The 23,496-nt window shown below is 56.2% G+C and overlaps 1 protein-coding gene across 3 annotated transcripts; it reads left to right on the forward strand.

Moving 5' to 3' along the window:
- SLC12A4 (solute carrier family 12 member 4) lies at positions 1-23,426 on the forward strand. Of its 3 annotated transcripts, none has more exons than XM_057533816.1 (24): positions 1-190; positions 5,841-5,935; positions 7,320-7,451; positions 11,425-11,571; positions 11,657-11,711; positions 13,363-13,493; positions 15,286-15,527; positions 15,681-15,895; positions 16,452-16,616; positions 16,694-16,792; positions 17,087-17,144; positions 17,488-17,662; positions 18,071-18,189; positions 19,657-19,755; positions 19,944-20,063; positions 20,263-20,367; positions 20,623-20,791; positions 21,094-21,289; positions 21,402-21,571; positions 21,659-21,790; positions 21,869-21,976; positions 22,153-22,340; positions 22,461-22,594; positions 22,778-23,404. In XM_057533816.1, exons 1-24 carry the CDS (start codon positions 76-78, stop codon positions 22,867-22,869), a joined length of 3,261 nt encoding a protein of 1,086 aa, XP_057389799.1. In that variant the 5' UTR covers positions 1-75; the 3' UTR covers positions 22,870-23,404. The 3 variants fall into 3 exon arrangements, with proteins under 3 accessions (XP_057389799.1, XP_057389798.1, XP_057389797.1); XM_057533815.1 differs by lacking the exon at positions 1-190 and adding an exon at positions 1,876-1,912 and having other exon boundaries at positions 21,094-21,159; positions 21,386-21,571; positions 22,778-23,426; XM_057533814.1 differs by lacking the exon at positions 1-190 and adding an exon at positions 1,876-1,912 and having other exon boundaries at positions 22,778-23,405.
- The last annotated feature ends 70 nt before the right edge of the window (positions 23,427-23,496 follow it).

Below are 23,496 nucleotides of genomic sequence, written 5' to 3' on the forward strand. Positions count from 1 at the left end.
CGCGCCGGCCCAGGGCGGCAGGGAGAGTCAGGCGGGCGGCAGGGGCGGCGGGCGCGGCGGGGCCGAGCGCGCAGGATGCCTCACTTCACCGTGGTGCCGGTGGACGGGCCGCGGCGCGGCGACTATGACAACCTCGAGGGTCTCAGTTGGGTGGACTACGGGGAGCGCGCCGATCGGGAGAACTCGGAGGGTGAGGACGCGCCCGGAGGGGTCCTTGGCGGGGGCGGGGGCGGGGGCAGGGAAGCTGGCCACGCTGGGCCCGCTCTCACACCGACGCCGGCCGGTGCGCGCACACGTCGATGCGGGCCCAACTTTTCTTAGGCTGAGTCGCCACCGGCAGTCCCTTACTCCGCCCGCGCAGACTCAATTTTCCTGGGCCCCCGGCGCCCGCGGTTGCGGTCGGGCCTCCCTCCCCGCCCCAGCTCCTCCCTTGCGGGCCGCGGGCGGGGGCTGCAGACGTGGCCAGGCCTGCCGGGCCGCCCGGGGCGCGGAGAGCGCTGAGCCTCCATCTCTGGCCCTTCCCGGCTGGGAGCAACGACCGCAGCCCGGACCCCAGACCCTTCACCTCCTACCTCCTGTGAACCACCCCTAACCTCTTCCCGTCTTGCCTACACTTTTGTGCGGCAGCATCTCTTTCCCTAAGACTACCCTCTCTCTCCTCCCCTCTCCTCTTCCCTCCCAGCACTCCCGGGCCCTGGAAAGAAGGCTGTGCCTGCCTGAGGGGGTCTGTGGGTAACTGCCTGTGAGTGCACTTGCGTGGATCCCAGCTTACATCTGTAGGTACAGTGGGCATCTGTGGAGCACTCACACGGGACCAGGCTTGTCTAGGCACTTGAAGTGAATTAACTCGTTTAATCCTCCTAATTTCCCCCATGGGATAGGTCATGTTACTCACGCTTAGGAAGAAGTGAATTGAGGCATGGAGCCTTTATGTAACTTGCTCTAGGGGATTCAAATCGAGGGTTGGAGACTCCAGAGCCCTAACTCTTAACCTAGATGTTAAACTGGGCCTGAAGGTAAACCCCTCCTCCCCTCCTAGGTGCCTGCCCTTGACCCTTTCACCATCTCCTCCCCCAGGAGCCCCCCAGGGGGCTGTCCTTGCAGGGCCCACTCTTGGAGTGTGAACACCGCCGAAAACATGTGTCTGTATGTGTAGCAGCATATGCATGTGTAATTGTGCTTGTGCAAGTGTATAGCTGTGGGGTACCGCAGAGTGAAGATGGGGTCAGGATAGCACTTCTTGTGGGCCACCATTTCCTGCAGGGTTATCGATGATGAGGATGGTGATGTGACTGATGACAAATGCTTAGTCTGTGACTGACCATGATGGAGATATGCAGGGAACATGTGTGTTGGCATCTATCAGGTGATGTGATCTTGATCTGACTCTGTGATGGTGACATGACTGAGGTGATCCATGCCTGACGTGGGTGATGGCTATATGTGTGTCACCTGACTGCTGTGTGAGGAGATGGCACAGGACAGTGGCATAGGCTGCTGGACATCATGGTCATTTAACAGGCTTGACAGCTGTGTGGGTACACACACCTCAACCCCTGCCCCATGCCGGCACCTGCCCCTAGCCTTGTTCCAGTGGCCAGAGCAGGAGCCAGCATCCACCCCTGCTCCTCTGTTAGCCCTTGGAGGCTCGCTCTCCCCAGAGGCTGGCCTGGGCTGGGCTGCATCCCTAAGATCAGCCTGGACCAGTGGGTAGGCAGAGTGGAGCCCTGCCTCTGGCCCCGCCTTGGCCTCTCACAGGGTGACTATAGGGAGCTGGAGCCACATTGGCTGAGTCCTGCCAGGTCCCTCCAGGCTGGGCCAGCTCCTCCCACTATCCCGCTTCTTCCTCCTTTTCCTCCCTTTCAGCCAGATCTTGACTGCGTCTGCCGTATGGGGGACACTCTGCACCCTGGTGAGTGGTTATGATCCTTCTCGGTGGGGGACCCCCCAGCTTGGTGTCTGAATCTCTCAAGGCCCATACCTCTGCTCCAAAGGCCTAGATGGGCCTGTTCATCCAGCTCACCGTGGCCTGTGGGCAGGGGTGAAGAGGCTCTAGAGGGGTACCCCTGGCAGATACCTGTGAGCAGAGGGATCAGGAGTGTCACCTGGGTCCCTGCTTGCAGCTGGTACACTCACAGCTGCCGGCAGGAACATGCATATATGTGTACCTCACAGGCAGCACCCAGGCCCAGCCTTCATGCTGTGGTTCGCCAGGGGTCTCAGGTGGTATCTGAGTGGCTTTGGCCTGGCAGGCATGCCCAGACCTGCCCTGGAATTTTTGGAATAGCTGAGGGCAGTACAGGTATCCAGGCACTGCTGAGACACCAACCCCCCCACCCACCCAGTTCCCACAATCCCATGGGAGCTGTCTTTAAATGAGGTTTTGGGGAACTCCACGGAATCCCTGCTGGGTGTCTGGCACCAGATTGTCCCTTTTCTGATGCATCTGGGCAGTTGGAAGAGTACGTGTTACTAGCTCTACTTCATAGAAAAGGAAACCAAGGCAACACAGAGAGGGTAGGCAGGTTGCCCTGGGTCACACAGTGGGAGGTTCAGGAATCCAAGCTAGTCTGCTGGCCACTGAGCACCAAGAGCCTTGGGTATGCGCACCCTGGCCAAATTGCAAACCCCAGACACTCTTCTCTAGTTAAAGGCTTGTACTGCACCCTGGGGTGCCTCCTGGGATGGGTGGAGGTCCAAAATAGGAGTAGAACCTACAACTCAGCTCCCACGTGGCTCTGGTGGATCCTGGGACCCAAGTTTGGCCCTCTCACTGAGTGACCTTGCCTCTGAATCTCTCTGAGCTTTACATTCCTTGTTACTAAAAGGGGGTAAATGATATCTACTGGAGTGTTGCTGTGAGGACTAGAGGTAACCCTTGCAAGGGCTTTGAGCTGCCCTGGACTCATGGCTGAGGGACAAGGATCAGCTGGGTCTTAGAGGACCATCCACAGGCATTTTGGGGGAACTGCTGTATGCTCAGCTCTGTGTTTTCTGGATACTAGTGCAGTCCTCAGAGAGATGAGGTAACAATGGTGGGGCAGGCTGCAGTGCAGGAGTTTAGAATAATTTATACTTTACTTTCAACCTACTTCCACAAAAGGATCAGAAGAGATATGCAACAGAAATGCCTCCCCAAGGGACTGTTACTGTCAGATCAAAACCATGCAGAGGAAAGAGGCAAGGACTCTGAGACGAGGTAGATGGTGACTGCATCTAAAAAATAAATTTAGCTTAGAGGTTCCTGGCAGCCAAGGTAGAAAGGGGAATAAGATGAGCTCTTATAGTTGCCTTTTTTTGACAAAATGAAGCCTCTGACTTATTCAGGAGAGATATTTTTTTGTCACAAAAATCCAAGAGTGCTTTTCAGAGGCTTCTCACTGAAGGGCTGTCAGTGTAATGGGCAGTGTTACTGGGTTTTCAGATTTTTGTTGTGGCTCCTTATCCTGATCCTGAACAAGCATCAAGGGCACAGCAAATGTCACAGGGTGTCTGAGGAGCTACGTGACCCCACGAGGCTTTTTTTTTTTTTTAATTATTTATTTATTTTTGGCTGCATTGGGTCTTCGTTGCTGCGCGTGGGCTTTCTCTAGTTGTGGTGAATGGGGGCTACTCTTTGTTGCAGTGCGTGGGCTTCTCATTGCGGTGGCTTCTCTTGTTGCGGAGCATGGGCTCTAGGCATGTAGGTTTCAGTAGTTGTGGCACGCAGGCTCAGTAGTTGTGGCACACTGGCTTAGTTGCTCCATGGCATGTGGAATCTTCCTGGACCAGGGCTCTAACCCATGTCCCCGGCACTGACAGGCAGATTCTTAACCACTGCGCCACCAGGAAAGTCCCCCCATGAGGCTTTAACATGGTTCTGTAGGTTGTCCTGAACTCCCACTACCTTTGTCCACTGTGCCGTTGGCATTGGCCTACATACAGACATGTAGCTTCTGGGACTGAGCTGCTTGGCTTACTTAGCTAGTCCAGGTTCCTAGATGAGGCTATGTACCACTTTTACATACTGTGGGAAGGAACAGCTGATTTTGCCCCAGAAATTGTCATCAGCATGCTTTCCCTGTCAGTCTCTTTGGACAGTAAAGAATCCACAGTGCAGCACCTGCTGAGTGATTGTTGGCTCAGAGAAGGCAAGTTAAGTCTCATACTGATGGCAAGAGGATGTATCAGATCAAGGAGGATGTATCATCGTTCAGTATTCTTAGCTGCAAACTAGAGAAATGGATTGTGGGCTATTTAACCAGAAAAGGTTGGCAGGTAGCTCTCACAAAGCCAGGCATGGCTGGAATGCCCCACTAGGCTGGGTCAGTGAAGACACTTCTGTTGCCGCCTCCATCACTGGACACCAGGCCAGCACTGCTGCCACAGTCATTGCCATCCAACACCAATGTGGCTTCTTTGAACCAAGATGTCATCTTTCCATTTGCTGTGAAGCCTCCAGCCACTGCCACTGCAGCTGTCAGACTGTCTGAAGGGGGTTTTACTGTTAGCAACTGGAAAAGGAACTTGGTGTCTTCTGCCTGCTTGATGAAAAGCTGGGAATGTCACCCACTGAGACTCACAGTGGACAAAGTTTGGAAAACAGGGAAGAGTGAGAATGCCGGTGGCCAGAAAATGCAGGCGAGCTTTGAGAGTTGAGGCAGGCGTATAAAAAAAAGGTGCATCTGGCTCCTTTCTGTGAGGTTTTCTTGGTGCTGAGGCACTGCCTCACCAGCCTGGGGGGTAGGTGGACGCTGGGATTGGCCACATGCCTAGTCTGGAGCAAGCAGCCACGATCTGGGGACAGGGAGGTAGGTCAACAAGAGGGTCCTGCCAACAGTCCTGCTTAGTCCCACACCCACCTGGTCAGGCTTCTGTAGGGCTTTCCCAGATGACCCTAGACAGCTTCAAGCACCCACTTCCGCTCTCTGGCCAGTCTGCTGCTTGCCTCTCCTCCCGGCATGCCTCAGGTGGCCCTCAAGGACGCCCCTGTGCAGTGCATGGTGGGGTGGCTAGTAGGTGGCTGGCTGGCCATGGCGGCAGAAGGAGCCCTGTGTGGCTTCATCTGTCTGGAGGGCAGCACCTGGGGGGAGCCCTGAAGACACCGAGCCCTGGGCACCCGGCACACTGGATATTCCCGAAGGGCTGGAAAATGGGAGTGTGTGTCTCAGGGGTGGTCTGAAGGTGGGCCATGACTGGGCCACGCCCCCCTGCAGTTGACTCTGCCCCTTGGTGTTAACACGTGCTGTCTGGGCCCTTGACACCTGTGCCCTCTGCTAGATGAGTGTACATGCTGTGTTTTTTTTTTTCTTTTTTTAATTTATTTTATTTTTGGCTGAGTTGGGTCTTCATTGCCGTGCGTGGGTTTTTCTCTAGTTGAGGCGGGCAGGGGCTACTCTTCGCTGCGGTGCGCGGTCTTCTCATTGCAGTAGCTTCTCTTGTTGCGAAGCACAGGCTCTAGGCACACGGGCTTCAGTAGTTGTGGCACGCAGGCTCAGTAGTTGTGGCGCACGGGCTCTAGAGCGCAGGCTCAGTAGCTGTGGCACACGGGCCTAGTTGCTCCGTGGCCTGTGGGATCTTCCCGGACCAGGGCTTGAACCCGTGTCCCCTGTGTTGGCAGGCGGATTCTTAACCACTGCGCCACCAGGGAAGCCCTGCGTGCTGGGTTTTGATCATTGGCCACTGCCAATTCTGGCCCTTTCAAGGAGGCTGGCAGGGTATGATGGGGAAACAGGCCCAGCATGGTAACACTGGCCCACAGAGTGCTCCACAGAGGTGACGGCACGCCTGCTGGGGAGGAGTGCATGCTGGGGGTTCAGTAGGCAGCCCCTGACTGGGATTCTGTTCCTCTCTCTCCACAGGACATGGCAACCACAAAGAGAGCAGCCCTTTTCTTTGTCCCATGGAAGCTTCCAGAGGAAGTGACTACCATGACAGGAACCTGGCACTGTTTGAGGTAGCTGAGGAGCCATTCTGGGCCACAGGTGTGGCAAGGAGGTGGGCGGGCAGGGACCTGTCAAGACCCAAGCTTTAGCTAAGCAGATAGGCTGGATGTTGTGCCTCCTTATGTCTCGGCTTCTCCTCCAGTCTCCCCTTGTCTGTCTCGCTCCCTTGGCAGCCAGGCTGTGGTTCCCTCGGCCCTTTGAACTGAAGCTGCTTTCCCAGAGGCCACTGTACCCCATTACCACCTCCAGGGGTGTTCACCTTTGACTTCCATGCAGCCCCTCAGCAAGGTCACCACCTCTCAGTATTTCTTACCTCAGGATTTCCTTTGTCCCCTTCACTTCTAGGACTTCTCATAGTCCATGATTCTTCCCTCTCCTGTGAACTCTTCCCTGGCCTTCCTGGTTGACTCCTCCAACTCTGTCCCCATCAAGTTTACTGAGCCCTGGTCCTTCTCACCAGATCTGCCCCCTCTAGCCATATCTGCAGCCTCAGTGGACGTCTCTTTGGAAACATTCCCAATTTTGTGCCTTTGAACTTGAATTTTTTCATTTTCAGACTCAAGCTCAGAAGTTGTATCTGGATTGAAGTCATGGTTTAGGCCCCTAAATTCTGACCCACACATTCAGCTGCCCCATGGAAGTCTCATAGGCCCTTCAATCTCCATATACCTGCAAAGACCTGCATCTTCACTTCTTACGCCAAACCAGTTTCTCCTTGTGTGTAGGGTCAGAAGGGAGCTGATAGACAGGGAAAGACTAAATGTGGGCCACAGGCAGGCGGAGGCACAGTGCTGGGGAAGCTGTGCTAGGTGCTGCGTGGGAGCTGGAGCCCTGGGAGGCCTCTTGACCTGGCCCCACCTGCAGATGGGCTAGGGGTCCAGGATCCCACCTTGGGGATTGAGGGGGATTACTCACGGGGTGTGAGGCCTGGTGGAGAAGGCCATCCAGAACAATCAGGGTTTGGACAGATAAGAGAGACTTCACTTGTCCCACACCTCTTTTGACTTCCTTGGTTCCCTGGGGTGACTAGGGTGGCTTTTTTGTTGAGGGCAGATATGAGTCCCAGAGGCCTACTCACAGCTGGGAGGTGGCCAGGCCGAACAGGCAGACTGAAGCGTGCCATTCGCCTGTCTGCCAGCCGTGCCCTGTCCTGCCCTTTCCCCGCAAGGCAGGTAGTTTTGCAAATGGGCTGGTAGTGATTGTAGCCAAGGTGGGACAGAGAGAAGTGAGTGCTGGGGTGTGGCACCCACACCTGCCCAGTGGGCTGGCTTGGGCTTCCCCAGGCAAGAGCCCAGGCCTGCCTCAGGGCTTGGCAAGGGGCCAGAGGCCAGGCTGCTGGCTACACACAGGTAGCCTGGTGCCAGTTGCCAGATTGCCCTGTGGCTCTGTTTACAGGAAGAGCTGGACATCCGCCCAAAGGTATCATCTCTTCTGGGCAAGCTCGTCAGCTACACCAACCTCACACAGGGCGCCAAGGAGCATGAGGAGGCTGAGAGTGGAGAGGGCACCCGCCGGAGAGCAGCCAAGGTGAGCTGGTCAGGGGCAGCAGAGAGGCCACTCCTAGGAAGACAGATTCAACACCATGGAGTTGGCAGTTTCCCCACATAGTTATGAGAATCCTGGGGGAAGTAGGTGCCAGGTTTGGTGAGCATGGAGGATGGGCACTGAGTGCTTTGGGCTCAAGGAGGCTTCAAGGGGTGGGCCAAGGAGGTGGCCCTCAGGGCATAGGACCAGGGAGGCCCTCAAAAATAACAGTGGAACGTGACATTACTTAGGCCTCTCTGTGTGTGAGGCATCATTCTAAGCAGTGGGCTTGGGTTCTTGTGTGTCATCTTCACAACAGAGCTGTGAGACAGGTGCTATTATCATCCCCATTTTACAGATGAGGAAGCTTGAGTGTTGGGGTATTAAGTAACTTGCCTAAGGTGACTAAGCTAAACAAGATCAATGCATAATGCTGGGAGACTTGTGGGCTTACTGTGAGGTATGTGACTATGTAGAATGCCAGATCACTGGCATCCCATCAGGATGGATAAGGATATTACCTTTGGATCCAGGAACCTGGTTGTCCCTCTGGGCTATGTGACCTAGAGCAGTTGACTAAACCCTTCTGCTTCTCACTGTGTTGGCGCCACTGGCAGACCCTTCCGACAGCCCCTGGGTTCCTTGAGCGCCAGGGTTGGGGGTGATAGGAGCATGCCTCTTGGGGCTTCCCTATCCCTCTCCTGGTCCCATCCTTAGTTGCTATCCAGGCCTCTGGCCCTCCAGCCGTCCTCTCTTCGGGATGACTTTGCACATCTTTGCTCAGCTCCCCTGTGTGACAGGGCTCAGTTTAACTGAATGCTGGGTATTTTTCCCCCCTACGTTTTCAGTTTGGAGGCAAAGAACGTTCCCTCCATGTCTACTGACTCCCTGAGGTTTGGGAAGAAGCTGTGATTTGGAAGGAGCTTGAGTCTGGCACTAGCTGTAGTATTCTTGCTGGAGGTCAGCACAGGCAGGAGGAGCTCTTGGTTGAAATAAGGCAGATCCCCAACCTCAGACCTGCCCATGAGATTTGGACCTTACTGAGGTGGGCCAAGGCGAGAGGCTGATACGCACCCCTCACTTCTGGGAGGCAAACTAGCCCACGCTTGAGAGAGGGCAGCTGAGATCTTGAGGTCACACAGACATGACCCCCACCCTATCCTGCTGGTTGTGATTTTGCTGATATTTTCTGAACTGCAGATAGCAGAGAACCCTATCTGTGACTGTCTGTGTTTAGCCCTGCAGTGGGTGGTGGGATCCTTGGGTAAAAGCCTCCTCCCTGTCCCTTCAGACCAAGCCCAGGAAGCTGGTGGCTGGGAGTAAAAAGGTCCCTAAGAAAGGCTAGTGTACATCTCAACAAGGTGTCAGAAGAAATTCTGAGTTGGTGAAGGGCCATGGTCCCTTGGCCTTATGAGGAGCTTGTGAGGATGCTGGGGTCCAGCCTCAGCTTACCTGCCAGCTCACCTGGCCCTAGGTTAAAGATGTGAGAGGATGGCTGAGTGTCCCAGCGCCAGTGGCTTTTTCATGGAGAAAGCAGGAGCCTGGTCAAGTCCACAGAGAGTCAGTAGGAAGCTAGGGAGCTGGGGCCGCTGAGCTGTGGCCCTCACCCAGGCAGGTCTGAGCAGGGGCCTCAGAAAAGGAAAGCTTAAAGCCGGAAGGGCGGTCCTCAAACCAGACCACACCAAGACCCAAGGTAGCCTCTCCGTGGCAGCCGCTCTGCCTGTGGCCTGGTGACCTTCTGAGGCTGCCAGAGGTTATTTGGAGATGCAGAAAGCATTTCCGGCCCTGCCCTTTCCCACACTCCCCTTTTCCCAGAGTGACTCAGCCTCAAATGGGGGGCTGGGAGCTGCTACTATCCAGCGGGTGGTCCAGGGCCTCTGAGAAGGGCTCAGACAGAGCCCAGATGAGGTGTATCCGTCACCTACACTGTTCAGGACAGTTTGAGGGACCATTTGTTTTTACTCGGGCCCTTCTAGGCCCTTCTGTGGTCCTTAAGGCTGAACACAGATCCTGCCCCAGGCCTGGACCCTTGAGAAGAGTTCCTGTGGCCAGAGTTCTTTCTCCCACCCCAGCTCCAGGGCAGCAGGCTTTGCTGGGGTTCTGGTGGAAGCTCTCAGGGCCCCACTACTCTGGGCTGCTCTCATGTGAGGCTCAGTTCTTCAAGAAGGCACCAGCCCATGGGACTCCCCTGGTGGTCTAGTGGTTAAGACTCTGTGCTCCCAATGCAGGGGGCCAGGGTTCGATCCCTGGCCAGAGGACTAGATCCTGCATCCCGCAACTAAGAGCCCACATGCCACAACTAAGACCCAGCGCAGCCAAATAAATAAATATTTAAAAAAAAAAAAAGGGCTTCCTTGGTGGCGCAGTGGTTGAGAGTCTGCCTGCTAATGCGGGGGACACGGGTTCGAGCCCTGGTCTGGGAAGATCCCACATGCTGCGGAGCAACTAGGCCCGTGAGCCACAACTACTGAGCCTGCGCGTCTGGAGCCTGTGCTCCGCAACGAGAGAGGCCACGATAGTGAGAGGCCCGCGCACCGCGATGAAGAGTGGCCCCTGCTTGCTGCAACTAGAGAAAGCCCTCGCACAGAAACGAAGACCCAACACAGCCAAAAAAAATTAAAAACAAAAAAAAAATTAGTGCTGCACAAGTATAAGAATAGACAAAAATCAATAAATTTAAAAAAAAAAAAAAAAAAGGAAGGCACCAGCCCTAATTCTGTGCTTCAGCATCTGCCCTGGCCTCTTGTTTGGCCCCTACTCTACCCTTAGGTAGCTGAGAAATCCTGCCTGGATATGCCCGTTAGACCTTCCCTACCTGCCCTCCAGCCTGAGTCTCTATTCTCTATGCAGGATTTTCCCAACCGGTTATCCCAGAGGCCTTCTAAGGCATCGTTCACTGGGCTCAGGAGCACCTTTTGAGTACCAGCAGGGCCTGCTGATGATAGAACAGTGAACAAGCCAAGTCTACCCAGTATGGTCATTCGAGTGAACAGTTACCGTGACCACTATGAGGGAAGGGTATATCAGATGCTGAGGGGATGCAAGAGGAAGTACCAACTCCAGCTAAGGCAACCTGGGGGAACTTCCTGGAAGAGGAAGCAGTTAACTCTCCTGAAGGTTTAACTGAAGAGGAATTTGCCAGGCAGTGAGGCAGGGGTAACCCTCCCAGGCAGAGCCCAGCACATGCCCTGGTTCAGAGGCTCTGAGGAACTGATGTTTTCAGGGGCTGAGGCTGACAAAGGTGATGGGGCAGGCCTGGTAGCCCAAGCCAAGGAGCCTGGCCCACACTATGCATTACAGTATAGACAATGCACAGGGGTTTTAGTAGGGATGATGAGATTGGACTTGGTTTTCAGAGACCTGCTCTGGCAGCAGAGCGGGCTGGAGTGTGGAGAGGTTGACAGGCACAAGAAGGCACCATCCAGGTGCCCCAGATGTAGTGCCCCAGGTTCAAGGGACTAAGGCTGAGGCAAGGAAGGCTGATCTCAGGGCAGCTTGAGAGGCAGACTGGGCAGGACTCAGTGTCCACTGGATTGAACTGGGGGGTTGGAGAGAGGGAGGGTCAGGAACAACTTCTTAGACTCTGGCTTGGGTGACATGGGGCATGCTGGGTGGGAAGGTGGAGATCTGACACAGACCTCACTTTCCAGAAGTATAAAAGAAGAGAGGAAGGGAAGGGGGCGGTACCATGAGGGGGAGGTGAGGCTCAAAAGCTCACACGTGGGGTTTTGAAAAGAATCAGGTTTTATACCTTCCCAGTCCCAAACTGTTTCTTCATGTATGAAAGTCAACACAGACATCCTCTCACCTTACCCCCTGCACTCCCCAGGACTCCACTTGGAATATCCCTCTGCAACCTGTTCTCCGGTAGAACACCCTGGGGGCGGGGGACTGTCAAGTGACTAGGGGCTGGCCTTCCATGGAGCATCTGGGCCCCTCTGATGCTCTGTCTCCCCTTTCCCGTCCTGCTCCATAGGCACCCAGCATGGGCACCCTCATGGGGGTGTACCTGCCCTGCCTGCAGAATATCTTCGGGGTTATCCTCTTCCTGCGGCTGACCTGGATGGTGGGCACGGCCGGTGTGCTGCAGGCCCTCCTCATTGTGCTCATTTGCTGCTGCTGTGTGAGTATCCCAGCTGGGGCAGGGCCACGGCCGCCCCCCAGAGCCCACCCAGCTGAGCTGCTCACCTAGGCCCTCCTTTCCACAGACCTTGCTGACGGCCATCTCCATGAGCGCCATTGCCACCAACGGCGTGGTTCCAGGTGGGTGAGCACCACTCAGGCCCGAGGGGGGGATGGGCCCAGAATCCACCTTGACATGCCCGGGAACACTCATTGCCCCCCAGGTGGGATCTTAGTCCTTGACTCCATGACAGTGCCACCACTTAGGAGCATCCTTGCTTGACAGAGTTTGAGATTGCTGTTGTTTTGTGTTTTGTTTGTTTGGGCTTTTTTTTTTTTTTTTTTTTTTGGATAAAAGTAATTTTTTTAAAAGCGGGGGCTGGGGCTGATAAAGAAAGGTGACGGGGCATACCTGGTGGCCCAAGCCAAGGAGTCTGGGCCACCCTGTGGATTACAGGATAGACAATGCAGAGGGTTTTCAGCTGGGATGATGAGATTGGACTTGGTTTTCAGAGACTCCGTTTATTTACTTACTCAACCATGTATTTTTATCACTGTGGACTCCTGGATATTTATTTTATTCTTTGGCTCATAATCTTAGTACCATCATTATTTATTGTTTTGCTCGAACTGTTCCACTTTGGCTATTTGGCTATTCGGGTTGGCTTCTGTGTTTGAATCCTTTTCTATTTTTTTCAAATAACAGCTTTATTAGCATTAGTATAAAAGTAATAGGGGAAAAAAGGCAATATATGTTTACCATAGAGGGTTTGAAAATGCAAAAAATGTAGAAAAGAAAATGAAAAGTACCCATAATCCCACCATCCTAAGGTCATAACTGTTAGCCTTTTAATACATGGTCTTAGGGTCTTATAAAGTATTGAGATGTATTGTTTTCCCCAAACTGTGTATGTGTGTGTGTCTGTGTGTTTCTCAAGTGCTGGAAACAGTTCATTTGTTTTTTTAAAACAGGATTGACATTACCTAATTTATGTGATTATTCTCCTACTCTTGGGTTCTACTTTTTCACTATTGTAAACATTATTGTCATAAACAGCCTTGCACACTGATCTTTGTTCACGCCCCTGGCAGTTTCCTTAGGAGAAGGTCCTAGAGGTGGGATTACAGCATGAAAGGGATTAGCCTTTTTAAAGCTTCTTGATCCCTGTTCCCAGATTTTTCACCAGAGAAGTTTCATCAGGAGCAGATTCAACCAGCAGCATGGGATTGTTCTTGTCCCCTGCACCCTCACTGGCCCTGGGGTCCAGTGTTGACTCAGTCTTGCCAGGGGTGTTAGACTCTGATGGAAGCACAGATTCAGGGCAGGAGGGTCAGCCGTGGACACTCACCCAGTGGCCAGCTCTAGGGGCAAAAAGCTAGACAGTTCCTGCCCTGGTCTGGAGGGTCAGACTAACAGACAATAGCCCTTAGGAGGGATGAGGCGTGCTGAGATAGGACACACCCAACCAGGGGAGGCTGCGGGGACTGACCTAACTGCAGGCAGTTGGGGGACAGTAGGCCACTTAGGCTTTGCTGCGGACCTAGAGCTGCCCCAGCAGAGTATTCATGTCGCTGGCCCGTGCTGGGTGTTGGAGTCAAATGGAAATCAGGTCCAACCGCAGCCTGGCCACTTATTAACCATGCCGCCTTGGGCAAGTCTTCTAACCCTTCTGCTCATTCGTAAATGGGAAAAGCAGTCCCTGTCCCTCTGGATGGTTGTGAAGGGTTGTCATGGGAGTGGCCCCCTTGAGGAAGAACCAGCCTTGACCTATGTATGCTTTTTCTGTTGTAGCTGGGGGCTCCTATTTCATGATCTCCCGCTCGCTGGGACCAGAATTTGGAGGGGCTGTTGGCCTGTGCTTCTACCTGGGAACAACATTTGCAGCGGCTATGTACATCCTGGGGGCCATTGAGATCCTGCTGGTGAGTCCAGCTAAGCCCTGGCCAACTCTGGTCTTGTCCAAACAGTCCATTTCCCATAGGCCCAGGCGGCTCATGCTCCCTTCACCTCTGGTCAGGGTCTAGGGCTTATAATGAGGGAGGCCTCTTCGAGGGAGAAAGATCTTTGTTCAAGCCAGTCTCCCCTTCAGCCCTTTCCCAGTTTGGGCCAGGCAAGGAAGGGGCCTGGCTGTCTTCACCTTGACCCTGGATGTTCCATCCACTCGGGCAACATTTCAACCATGGCAGGTGGTCTGTGAACTACTGCATTTAACTCAGTGACAGATCTTGGTGGAGATGCAGAGCCTGCCTCCCAGGCTCATGTGGGCTCTGGCCAGCTCTGTCTCCCCCAGGGCTCTGTGCTAATAAAGCCCTTCAGAGCCATCTTATCCTCATCCCTAAATCAGGGTGAACAGCCACAGGACCCTGACCCTGTTTGGAGGTCAGTGCCCCCTCTGTGGGCCTCATGTGTGCTCTGACTCAGTTTCCCGCTTCCCACTGAACTGCCCTTGTGGTGGGAGAAGAGGGGGAGGAGCAGTGGGGAGCACAGGGTAAAAAGTGCCCACCCCTGGGCATAGAGGAACTGCCTGTCTATTCCCACCTCCAGGTCCCCTGTCTGTTGCGTGGAGACTGTTCCTGGATATTCTGGGGGTTTTGTTGTTTGTTTTTCTTTTTCTTTTTATAAATTTATTTATTTATTCATTTATTTAATTTTTGGCTGCATTGGGTCTTCGCTGCTGCACGCGGGTTTTCTCTAGTTGCTGAGAGCGGGGGCTACTCTTTGTAGCAGTGTGTGGGCTGCTCATTGTGGTGGCTTCTCTTGTTGCGGGGCATGGGCTCTAGGTGTGCAGGCTTCAGTAGTTGTGGCTCACGGGCTCTAGAGTGCAGGCTCAGTAGTTGTGGTGCACGGGCTTAGTTGCTCCACGGCATGTGGGATCTTCCCGGACCAGGGCTCAAACCCGTGTCCCCTGCATTGGCAGGCGGATTCTTAACCACTGCGCCACCAGGGAAGCCAATAATGGCTTTATTAAGAGATAATTCACATACCATACAATTCACTACCCATTTAAAGTATACAATTGGATGGTTTTTAGTATATTCATAAAGTTGTGCAACTATCACCACAGTCAATTTTCGAACATTTTCATCACCCCAAGAAGAAACCCCATGGTCATTAGTGATCACTCTCCATTCCCCCCAGCCCGAGGCACCCATTAATCTTCTTTCTGTTTTCAATAAGATATAATCAGGGACTTCCCTGGTGGTCTAGTGGTTAAGACTCCGTGCTCCCCATGCAGGGGGCCCGGGTTCGATCCCCGGTCAGGAACTAGATCCCACATGCTGCAACTAAAAGATCCTGCATGCCGCAATGAAGATCCCGCACGCAGCAACAAAGATCCCACGTGCTGCACCTAAGACCCGGCGCAGCCAGATAGATAGATAGATAGATAGATAGATAGATAGATAGATAAAGATTTAATCAGGTTTACCTATTCTGGACTTGTCATATAAATGGACTCATACGATATATGCTCTTTTGTGACTGGCTTTTTCTGAATACTCTTTTGTTTTTGTTTTTTTTTGGCCGTGCAGCTTATAGGGCCTTAGTTCCCTAACCAGGGATTGAACCTGGGCCATGGCAGTGAAAGCGCTGAGTCCTAACCACTGGGCCGCCAGGGAACTCCCCTCTAGATACTCTTAAAAAGAAAACCAAAATGTAGGGCTTGACTCTCCACATAGGAAGATTGAACCTCCTCTACCTGTCTTCTTGTTTCAGACCTACATTGCCCCACCAGCTGCCATTTTTTACCCAACAGGCACTCATGACATGTCGAGTGCCACTTTGAACAACATGCGGGTGTATGGGACCATTTTTCTGACCTTCATGACCCTGGTGGTGTTTGTTGGTGTCAAGTATGTGAACAAATTTGCCTCACTCTTCCTGGCCTGTGTGATCATCTCCATCCTCTCCATCTATGCTGGGGGCATCAAGTCTATTTTTGACCCTCCCGTGTTTCCGTAAGTAACCTGGGAATACCTCCAGGCATTGCACTGACATCCTTCCCACGTGGATGGCCTTTGATGCCTTGAGTTGTAGAGGCTACAGGGTGGGAGCAGGTTGGGGTCTCCGGCTGAGCAGGTGCTGATGCTTCTGTCCCCCCCCCCCCACAGAGTATGTATGCTGGGCAATAGGACCCTGTCCCGGGACCAGTTTGATGTCTGTGCCAAGACGGCCTTGGTGGACAACGAGACCGTGGCCACTCGGCTCTGGAGCCTCTTCTGCCACAGCCCCAACCTCACCGCAGACTCCTGCGACCCCTACTTTCTGCTCAACAATGTGACTGAGATCCCTGGCATCCCTGGTGCAGCTGCTGGCGTGCTTCAGGGTGCGTCCTCCCTCCTGTCCTGCTCCTGCCCCCCACACTGAGCAGGAGGTAGGGAATGAGCACGGAAGGACGGATTAGCACAGAGCCGTCCTTGTGTGGCCAGCTCAGGAATGGGAGGCAGTTCTGGCTGCCTTCCCAGCTCAGCCATGTCCTCTCAGCCTGGCTCCTGGCAGCTGGGTTTCGGGTGAACGGAGCCTGTTTGGCCAGTGTCCCAGGCCTGCAACAACCCCGAGAAAGTTCTGGCAGCCCATTTCTCCCCAGCCACCAGCCCCTGACCCTGCCTGTGATTGTTCTCACAGGAGCCATAAAGGGCCTCTGTCTAGGAGGCAGGCAGTGTCAGGTGATGGTGGCTCAGCCACCTTCGCCTTTCAGACTTCTAGCCAGACAGCTCCTTCTCTGTGGCCAGAGCAGCCCGGTGGCTGACACCATAGCCATTCGGCTGAAGTCACCCCCCTGAACCCCGAGAACCTCTTACATCTGCAGCCTCTGGCTGGGCTGCCCCAAGCTTCCCTGGGAAGTAGGTGGGGCTGCAGTGGTGACGCTGCTGCCCCCACAGAAAACCTGTGGAGCGCCTACCTGGAGAAGGGTGAGGCCGTGGAGAAGCACGGGCTGCCCTCCACAGACGCCCTTGGCCTGAAGGAGAGCCTGCCCCTGTACGTGGTGGCCGACATCGCCACGTCCTTCACCGTGCTGGTCGGCATCTTCTTCCCCTCCGTAACGGGTGAGCCCTCTTGCCCACCCACCCTGCCCTGCCCCCACTCCCGGGGAGCTCCTGAGGGAGTTTCCTTGTTTTTGGAGGCATTATGGCTGGCTCAAACCGCTCCGGGGACCTCCGAGATGCTCAGAAGTCCATCCCAGTGGGGACCATTCTGGCCATTGTTACAACCTCCCTTGTGTGTATCCTTTCCCAGGCCTGGGGTGGGTGGGGAAGGGGGACAGGAGGCACTTGCCTGTGTATAAGTCACCAGCTGGCACGCGCAGACACACTCCCTATGCGTGCATGTGTTCCTCACCCCTCACACACACGCGCGCACACTCAAGGGGTGTGTACACAACATGAAACCTGCAGCTGCAGGTGTCCCAGCTGAGTCTGCCAGCTAAGGCTTGGGCGAGGGACCCTTGGGCGCTGTGCGGGGATGCACGGGGACGGCAGTGGCAGCGGAGGCCGAGCTTTCCTTGACGCAGCCACAGACTTCAGCAGCGTGGTTCTCTTTGGCGCCTGCATCGAGGGTGTGGTCCTCCGGGACAAGTGAGTGATCTGGGCCCCTCCCCGTGGCACTGGGCTCAGCTCTTGCTGCCCTGACACAGGCCCCCCCTTGCACACGTGGTTCCACACATGTCCTCAGGCTGCTGGTTGTCAGTGGTGGGTCAGGCCCCAGCAGAACTTTTGCTTCTGAGAGGAGGGTGACATCAGATCGGGGCTGGGCTGAGGGGAAAGGATAGGGGCTGGTGGCCTGGCCTCTGCTGAGGGGCCAGAGCTCTGTCCACCATTGCCATCCTTCCTGACCCCTGCCAACCCTCACTCTGGGCGACCCCACCCAGGGTTTGGGGGGCTCCTTGCATGGAGCATGGCCTGAGCCTGGCCCCTGCAGGTACGGCGATGGCGTCAGCAGGAACCTGGTGGTGGGCACGTTAGCCTGGCCTTCGCCCTGGGTCATCGTCATCGGTTCCTTCTTCTCAACCTGCGGCGCCGGCCTACAGAGCCTCACTGGGGCACCACGCCTGTTGCAGGCCATCGCCAAGGACAACATCATCCCCTTCCTCCGGGTGAGCCTTCTGCACTCCCCCACCGCCTGGGTGCTCCTGGCCCCTCACACTGGCTGGGGGAGAGAGGTAGGAGGTAAGTATGGGTGCGTTTTATCCTGCTGGGGGCCAGGGCCATGCAGCTGTCCATGGAGAGCTGCTGAGAGCTGCCCTGGCCCTGGCCCTGGCCCTGCCCTGCTGTTGGCAGAGCTGCTTGGGCCCAGAATCCTCAAGGCGTCTCTGTGGCTCATCCACTGCAGAGAGGCCTGAGGAAGTGGAGGGCAGAGGAACTTGTACCTATCAGGATAGGCATGGGTGTGACCTGAGCCCCAGAGGGACTTCATGATGGAGGCCAGGCTGTGACTTGTGGCCTTAGGTGTGGAATGGGGGCAATGGAACCAACTTCTTCACTTCTGACCCTGGTGCTTGCAGGTTTTTGGCCATGGCAAGGCAAATGGCGAACCAACATGGGCACTCCTCCTGACGGCACTCATCGCTGAGCTGGGCATCCTCATTGCCTCCCTTGACATGGTGGCCCCCATTCTATCCATGTGAGCTGGGGGCCAGGGCAGGGCTGGGGGATGGTCTTGGGAAAGGCTCCTTGCACTCTCAACACCCCTCAGCCGGGGGCCCCGCCCAACAGCTCTGTGACCCTGTCTGGTGTTGAGGGCGCAGTAGGGAGATGTGTCAGGCTGTATGGGGGGATGTTTGCCTGGCAGAGCTCAGCCACTTCTGCCTTCTGGAGCGAGCCTGGCACTTACTCAGAAATTTTAAAGAGACCAGTAGGTCCCATGTGCCTCTGTGGGAGACCCCCAGAGCAGCGTCAGGGCAAGCACTGGTCTCTAGCACCTTGATGAGGCCACCACTACCCCATCCATCTGTTTTCAAAGTTGTTTGCTTTTAAAGTTCTGGAATGCTGGGCATCTGAATCTGCCAGTGCCCTGCAGGAGGTGGTGAGCACGCGGCAATTTCCAGGGGTCCTGGCGGCAGGGCTCGTGTCCTTGCTGTGTTCACCTCTGCCAGGGTTGGGGCCCACTCCACCTCTCCTCACACATCTTGCTCCACTGCCGGTGCTCCTTTTGCTTGTTCAGTTATGACTGAGCCAGCCTTCACTGCCCCACTCAGCCTGTGAGACTGAGAGGGACCCCCTTCCCCCCGAAGTAGCCGCCCCCCAGCCCCAGCCAGGCCTGCTGGAGTCAGTGCTCTGTTGTTCCCCCCAGCACACCTCCGCCCGTTACTGCCCAGCTCCACCCACACGTCAGCGCACACCTGAAACTGTTCTTGCCACAGTCGTCTCTGGTGGTGGGCCCTTACTGCCCAAGCCAGAGGATGTATCTCAGCCTTTATCATGTGGCTCCTCCTGGCAGCCCTAATGGGACACCTCGTGGGAGTCCCTGCCCCCTGGCACGCCCTCTTTCGTAAGCCCTGCTGCCTTCTTGTCTGTCCTTCCTCGTACCAGCTGAGGGTGGAGGTTGGTGTCCCCTCCACTCAGCCCTCTGCCCCTCGGCTCTCATTCCTGGAGGGCTCATGTGGTAGGCCTCCCCCGTCCCAGTCTCCCACACCCACCGCAGTGTCCCTCAAGTGTCTCTAATTCAGTGATTCAAAATGGCCCTTGTTGTCTTCCCTGACCCACTCTCCCCACATTCATGACAGCCCCTCATCCAACTGGTCACCCAGGCCAGAGGCCTGACTGTTGTGTAGCCGTCTCCAGACGCTGAGCCCTCCTTGACACCATCCTCTCCCACAGCTGTTCCCCGTGCCTGCAGCCCCCTCCCCTCCTCTGCCTGCGAACACTTTCCCATCCTCTTAAGACCTGGTTCTGCGGACACTGCTGCAGTGTCCCATCTGCATCGGGCTGTGGGACTGGGCGTGGTGAGGCTGAGAGACCTGCCTGAGCCCGTGCAGGGCAGGGCCATGACATGTCCTGGTTCCTCATCCAGGCCCAGCCTGGAAGGGCAGGGACATCAGGTACCTGGCTGCCAAGGAGGCCGCTCTACCAGCCACTCCCTGTGCTGCAGGTTCTTCCTGATGTGTTACCTGTTTGTGAACCTGGCCTGTGCTGTGCAGACGCTCCTGAGGACCCCCAACTGGCGGCCTCGGTTCAAGTACTATCACTGGTAAGTGCCAGCTGGGCCCCTGAGCCAGGTCCTCTGACACAAGAGCTGTTGGGGAAGCCAGGAGCCCCATTCTGGATGGAGTCTGAATTTTCTGGGCAGCAGTTGCTATTGGTGAGAGATTGGGGGTCTGGGCCTGGGGCCCTATTGGTCTCTCCCTGATTCTGGCCCTTTCCCACTCTCTGGCCCAGGGCGCTGTCCTTTCTGGGCATGAGCCTCTGCCTGGCTCTTATGTTTGTCTCCTCCTGGTACTATGCCCTGGTCGCCATGCTCATTGCCGGTATGATCTACAAGTACATTGAGTACCAAGGGTGAGTGAGGGCTGCCGCCTGCTCGGGACCATTGGGCCACTCTTTGTTGGGTTGCGGGGAGCTGAGCCATCCTTCGTTAGCCACCGTGGTGCTGGGGCTGGGGGACTGTGACCCGGGCCTGGCCCCTTCATCTCACCTGCACACGGACACAACCCCTGGGTGGGACCAGGGGCTCACCAGCTTGTGGGGGCCTCTGCAGGGCTGAGAAGGAGTGGGGCGACGGGATCCGAGGCCTGTCCCTGAGTGCTGCCCGCTATGCACTGTTGCGGCTAGAGGAGGGACCTCCTCACACCAAGAACTGGCGGTGAGTCACGCCCGGCCTGGCAGGGCCCAGTCCGGGTTCTCAGGGGGCACTGTGAGGGTGGGCGAGTCAAGAGGTGCTGGCCCCCGCTCCCTAGTCCGTGTTCCCTATCCCGAGTTGCCAGGGGCACCATCCTGCTTATTTGGCCCTTGGATCACTGCTACCTGTAGGGGCCCATGAGCCAAGAAGGGAAGGAGCTGGGCTCCCTGGAAACCTCGGGCCCTGGTCTCAGGCTCCCTCTCCGTTTGGCCACCACAGGCCTCAGCTGCTGGTTCTGCTGAAGCTGGACGAGGACCTTCATGTGAAGTACCCACGGCTCCTCACTTTCGCCTCCCAGCTTAAGGCCGGCAAGGGCCTGACCATTGTTGGTTCTGTCATCCAGGGCAGCTTCTTGGAGAGCTATGGCGAGGCCCAGGCCGCTGAGCAGGTGCCTGCTGTAAGGGGGCGGTGTTGGGAGGACACTGAGCTGGACTAGAGATGTCCGGGCTGCAGCTGGTACACGGGGGAGGGGACCAGTGCTGGCCAGCCAGGTGGACAGCACTGCTGCCAGCTGAGAGCTGGAGCAAGGGGGTTATAACTGTCCCATCTTGAAAACATGGCCTCTGGGCGGGCAGCTTGCCCCCGTCTCCTCCCCCACCCCCACCCTCTGCACCCTAGGGGCCTTGGTGGGGAGCCCAGCAGAGGGGGCGCTGATGGCCTTGATTTCTGACCCTGCTATGTTCCCCACAGACAATCAAGAACATGATGGAGATTGAGAAGGTGAAGGGCTTCTGCCAGGTGGTGGTGGCCAGCAAGGTGCGTGAGGGGCTGGCCCACCTCATCCAGTCTTGCGGCCTGGGTGGCATGAGGCATAACTCCGTGGTGCTGGGCTGGCCCTACGGCTGGCGACAGAGTGAGGACCCACGTGCCTGGAAGACCTTTATTGGTGCGTGAGGGTCAGGGCCTGGGCTCGACCACATAGGACAGGGGCAGGGGTCAAGTGGGGACAGAGGCCAGAGGGTCACAGGCTGACGATCAGTAGTGCCCCTCCTCCCCAGACACCGTGCGCTGCACCACGGCTGCCCATCTGGCCCTGCTCGTGCCCAAGAACATCGCCTTCTACCCCAGCAATCACGAGCGCTACCTGGAGGGCCACATCGATGTGTGGTGGATTGTCCACGATGGTGGCATGCTCATGCTCTTGCCCTTCCTGTTACGCCAGCACAAGGTGGGCCAGGCGGTTGGGCCCCGGTGTGAGGGGCTGGGCCCTTGGAGGGGTGGGGTGTGATTGAACCACCACCTTCTGTTGCCACAGGTCTGGAGGAAGTGCCGGATGCGCATCTTCACGGTGGCCCAGATGGATGATAACAGCATCCAGATGAAGAAGGATCTGGCTGTCTTCCTGTACCACCTGCGCCTCGAGGCAGAGGTGGAAGTGGTGGAGATGGTAAGCCACCTGCCCGACGTAGCCCTGTGGGTACCCTGCCCCATGTAGCGCGGTCCTCACGGCTCACCCTCTCCCCAGCATAACAGCGACATCTCCGCATATACCTACGAGCGGACACTGATGATGGAGCAGCGCTCCCAGATGCTGCGGCAGATGAGGCTGACCAAGACTGAGCGGGAGCGAGAGGTCAGTGGCCTTCTCAGTCCAGGGCAGGGTCAGGCCTTGGGAGACGCCATCAGGTGGGAGCATCAGAATGATTCACCCCAGCCCCACCCATTTCCCTAAGGCTGGGTGATCATGCTGGGCCAGCCAGGCCCACCCTTTCCCATGGCACCGAGGCGACTTCCTCTGATTGTCCTCAGGCCCAGCTGGTCAAGGACCGGCACTCAGCCCTGCGGCTGGAGAGCCTGTACTCAGACGAGGAGGAAGAGTCTGCAGCTGGGACTGACAAGATCCAGATGACATGGACACGGGACAAATATATGGCAGCGGAGCCCTGGGACCCCAGCCATGCCCCCGACAACTTCCGGGAGCTGGTACATATTAAGCCGTGAGTGCAGCAGAAATGGACCCAGCCACATTAGGGTCTGGGGTTGGAGGTGGGATGGGGGCAGACAAGCCCTGTGGGTGGGCCAGGGGCGGGACCCATGATCAGCTGCATTATCTGCAGGGACCAATCCAATGTGCGGCGCATGCACACGGCTGTGAAGCTCAATGAAGTCATTGTCACACGCTCCCATGACGCCCGCCTGGTCCTACTGAACATGCCCGGCCCACCCAAGAACAGCGAGGGCGATGAGAACTGTATCCCTTTGTAAAGAGGTGGGCAGTGGGGAGGTGGACAGTGTGTGAGGTCAGGCCAGGAGCTCCTCTCCCTGGGTGCCCTAGGGGGTGCCAGGGCACCCAGCTCTGACCGACGGGCCAAACTTCCCTGGGTGCCCCTTGGTGCTTCCCTGGGTGCTGCCTCCTTGACCCGTTGCCCTACAGACATGGAGTTCCTGGAGGTGCTGACTGAGGGCCTCGAACGGGTGCTGTTGGTCCGTGGTGGTGGCCGTGAAGTCATCACCATCTACTCCTGAGCCCAATACAGACTTGTGGCCTAGAGTGGAGGTATCCAGGGTAACAAACAGCCCCCTCCCAGCACCCGCCCGCCAGCCCTGCTTTGCCCAGCCCTGCCCTGGACCCAGCTTTGCTAGGTCTCCTTGGAGACTGGGCCCAGACCTGGCAATGGAGGTGGATCCGAGGTCCTGCAAGACCCTGAGAGGTTTGGGGACTTCCTGTCCAGTACCCCAGGACGCCTGTCCTGACGCAGAAGACTGGTGGGGGCTGATGTGGGGTTTGAAGGCAGCTGGCCCAGGAGCGCTATTTATTGCATATTTATTGTTCGAATGTCACCATCAGAGAGGAGGGGAAGGGCGACCAGGGAGGGGTCTGGCCCAGCCGGCCTGCAGGAAGATCTGACTCAGGCTACTGTGGGCAGGGACTCCCACCAAGCCGAGCTGAATGGAACCAGCCAGCTGAAGCCTGACTTTTTTCAATAAAACATTGTGTACTTCTGGGCCTCCCGCTGCCCCGGCTCTGTTTCCCCTGGCACCAAGGGAAGAAGGCGGAACTGAACCCAGGCCCAGAGCCGGCTCCCTGCGGCTGTGCCCCTTTCCGGCAATCTCTGGCCACCCCCATTGGCCAGGCTGTCCCTCCCACTGACC

This window comes from Balaenoptera acutorostrata, chromosome 19 (genome assembly GCF_949987535.1).
Source record: "Balaenoptera acutorostrata chromosome 19, mBalAcu1.1, whole genome shotgun sequence".
In the NCBI taxonomy this organism is placed as follows: Eukaryota; Metazoa; Chordata; class Mammalia; order Artiodactyla; family Balaenopteridae; genus Balaenoptera; species Balaenoptera acutorostrata.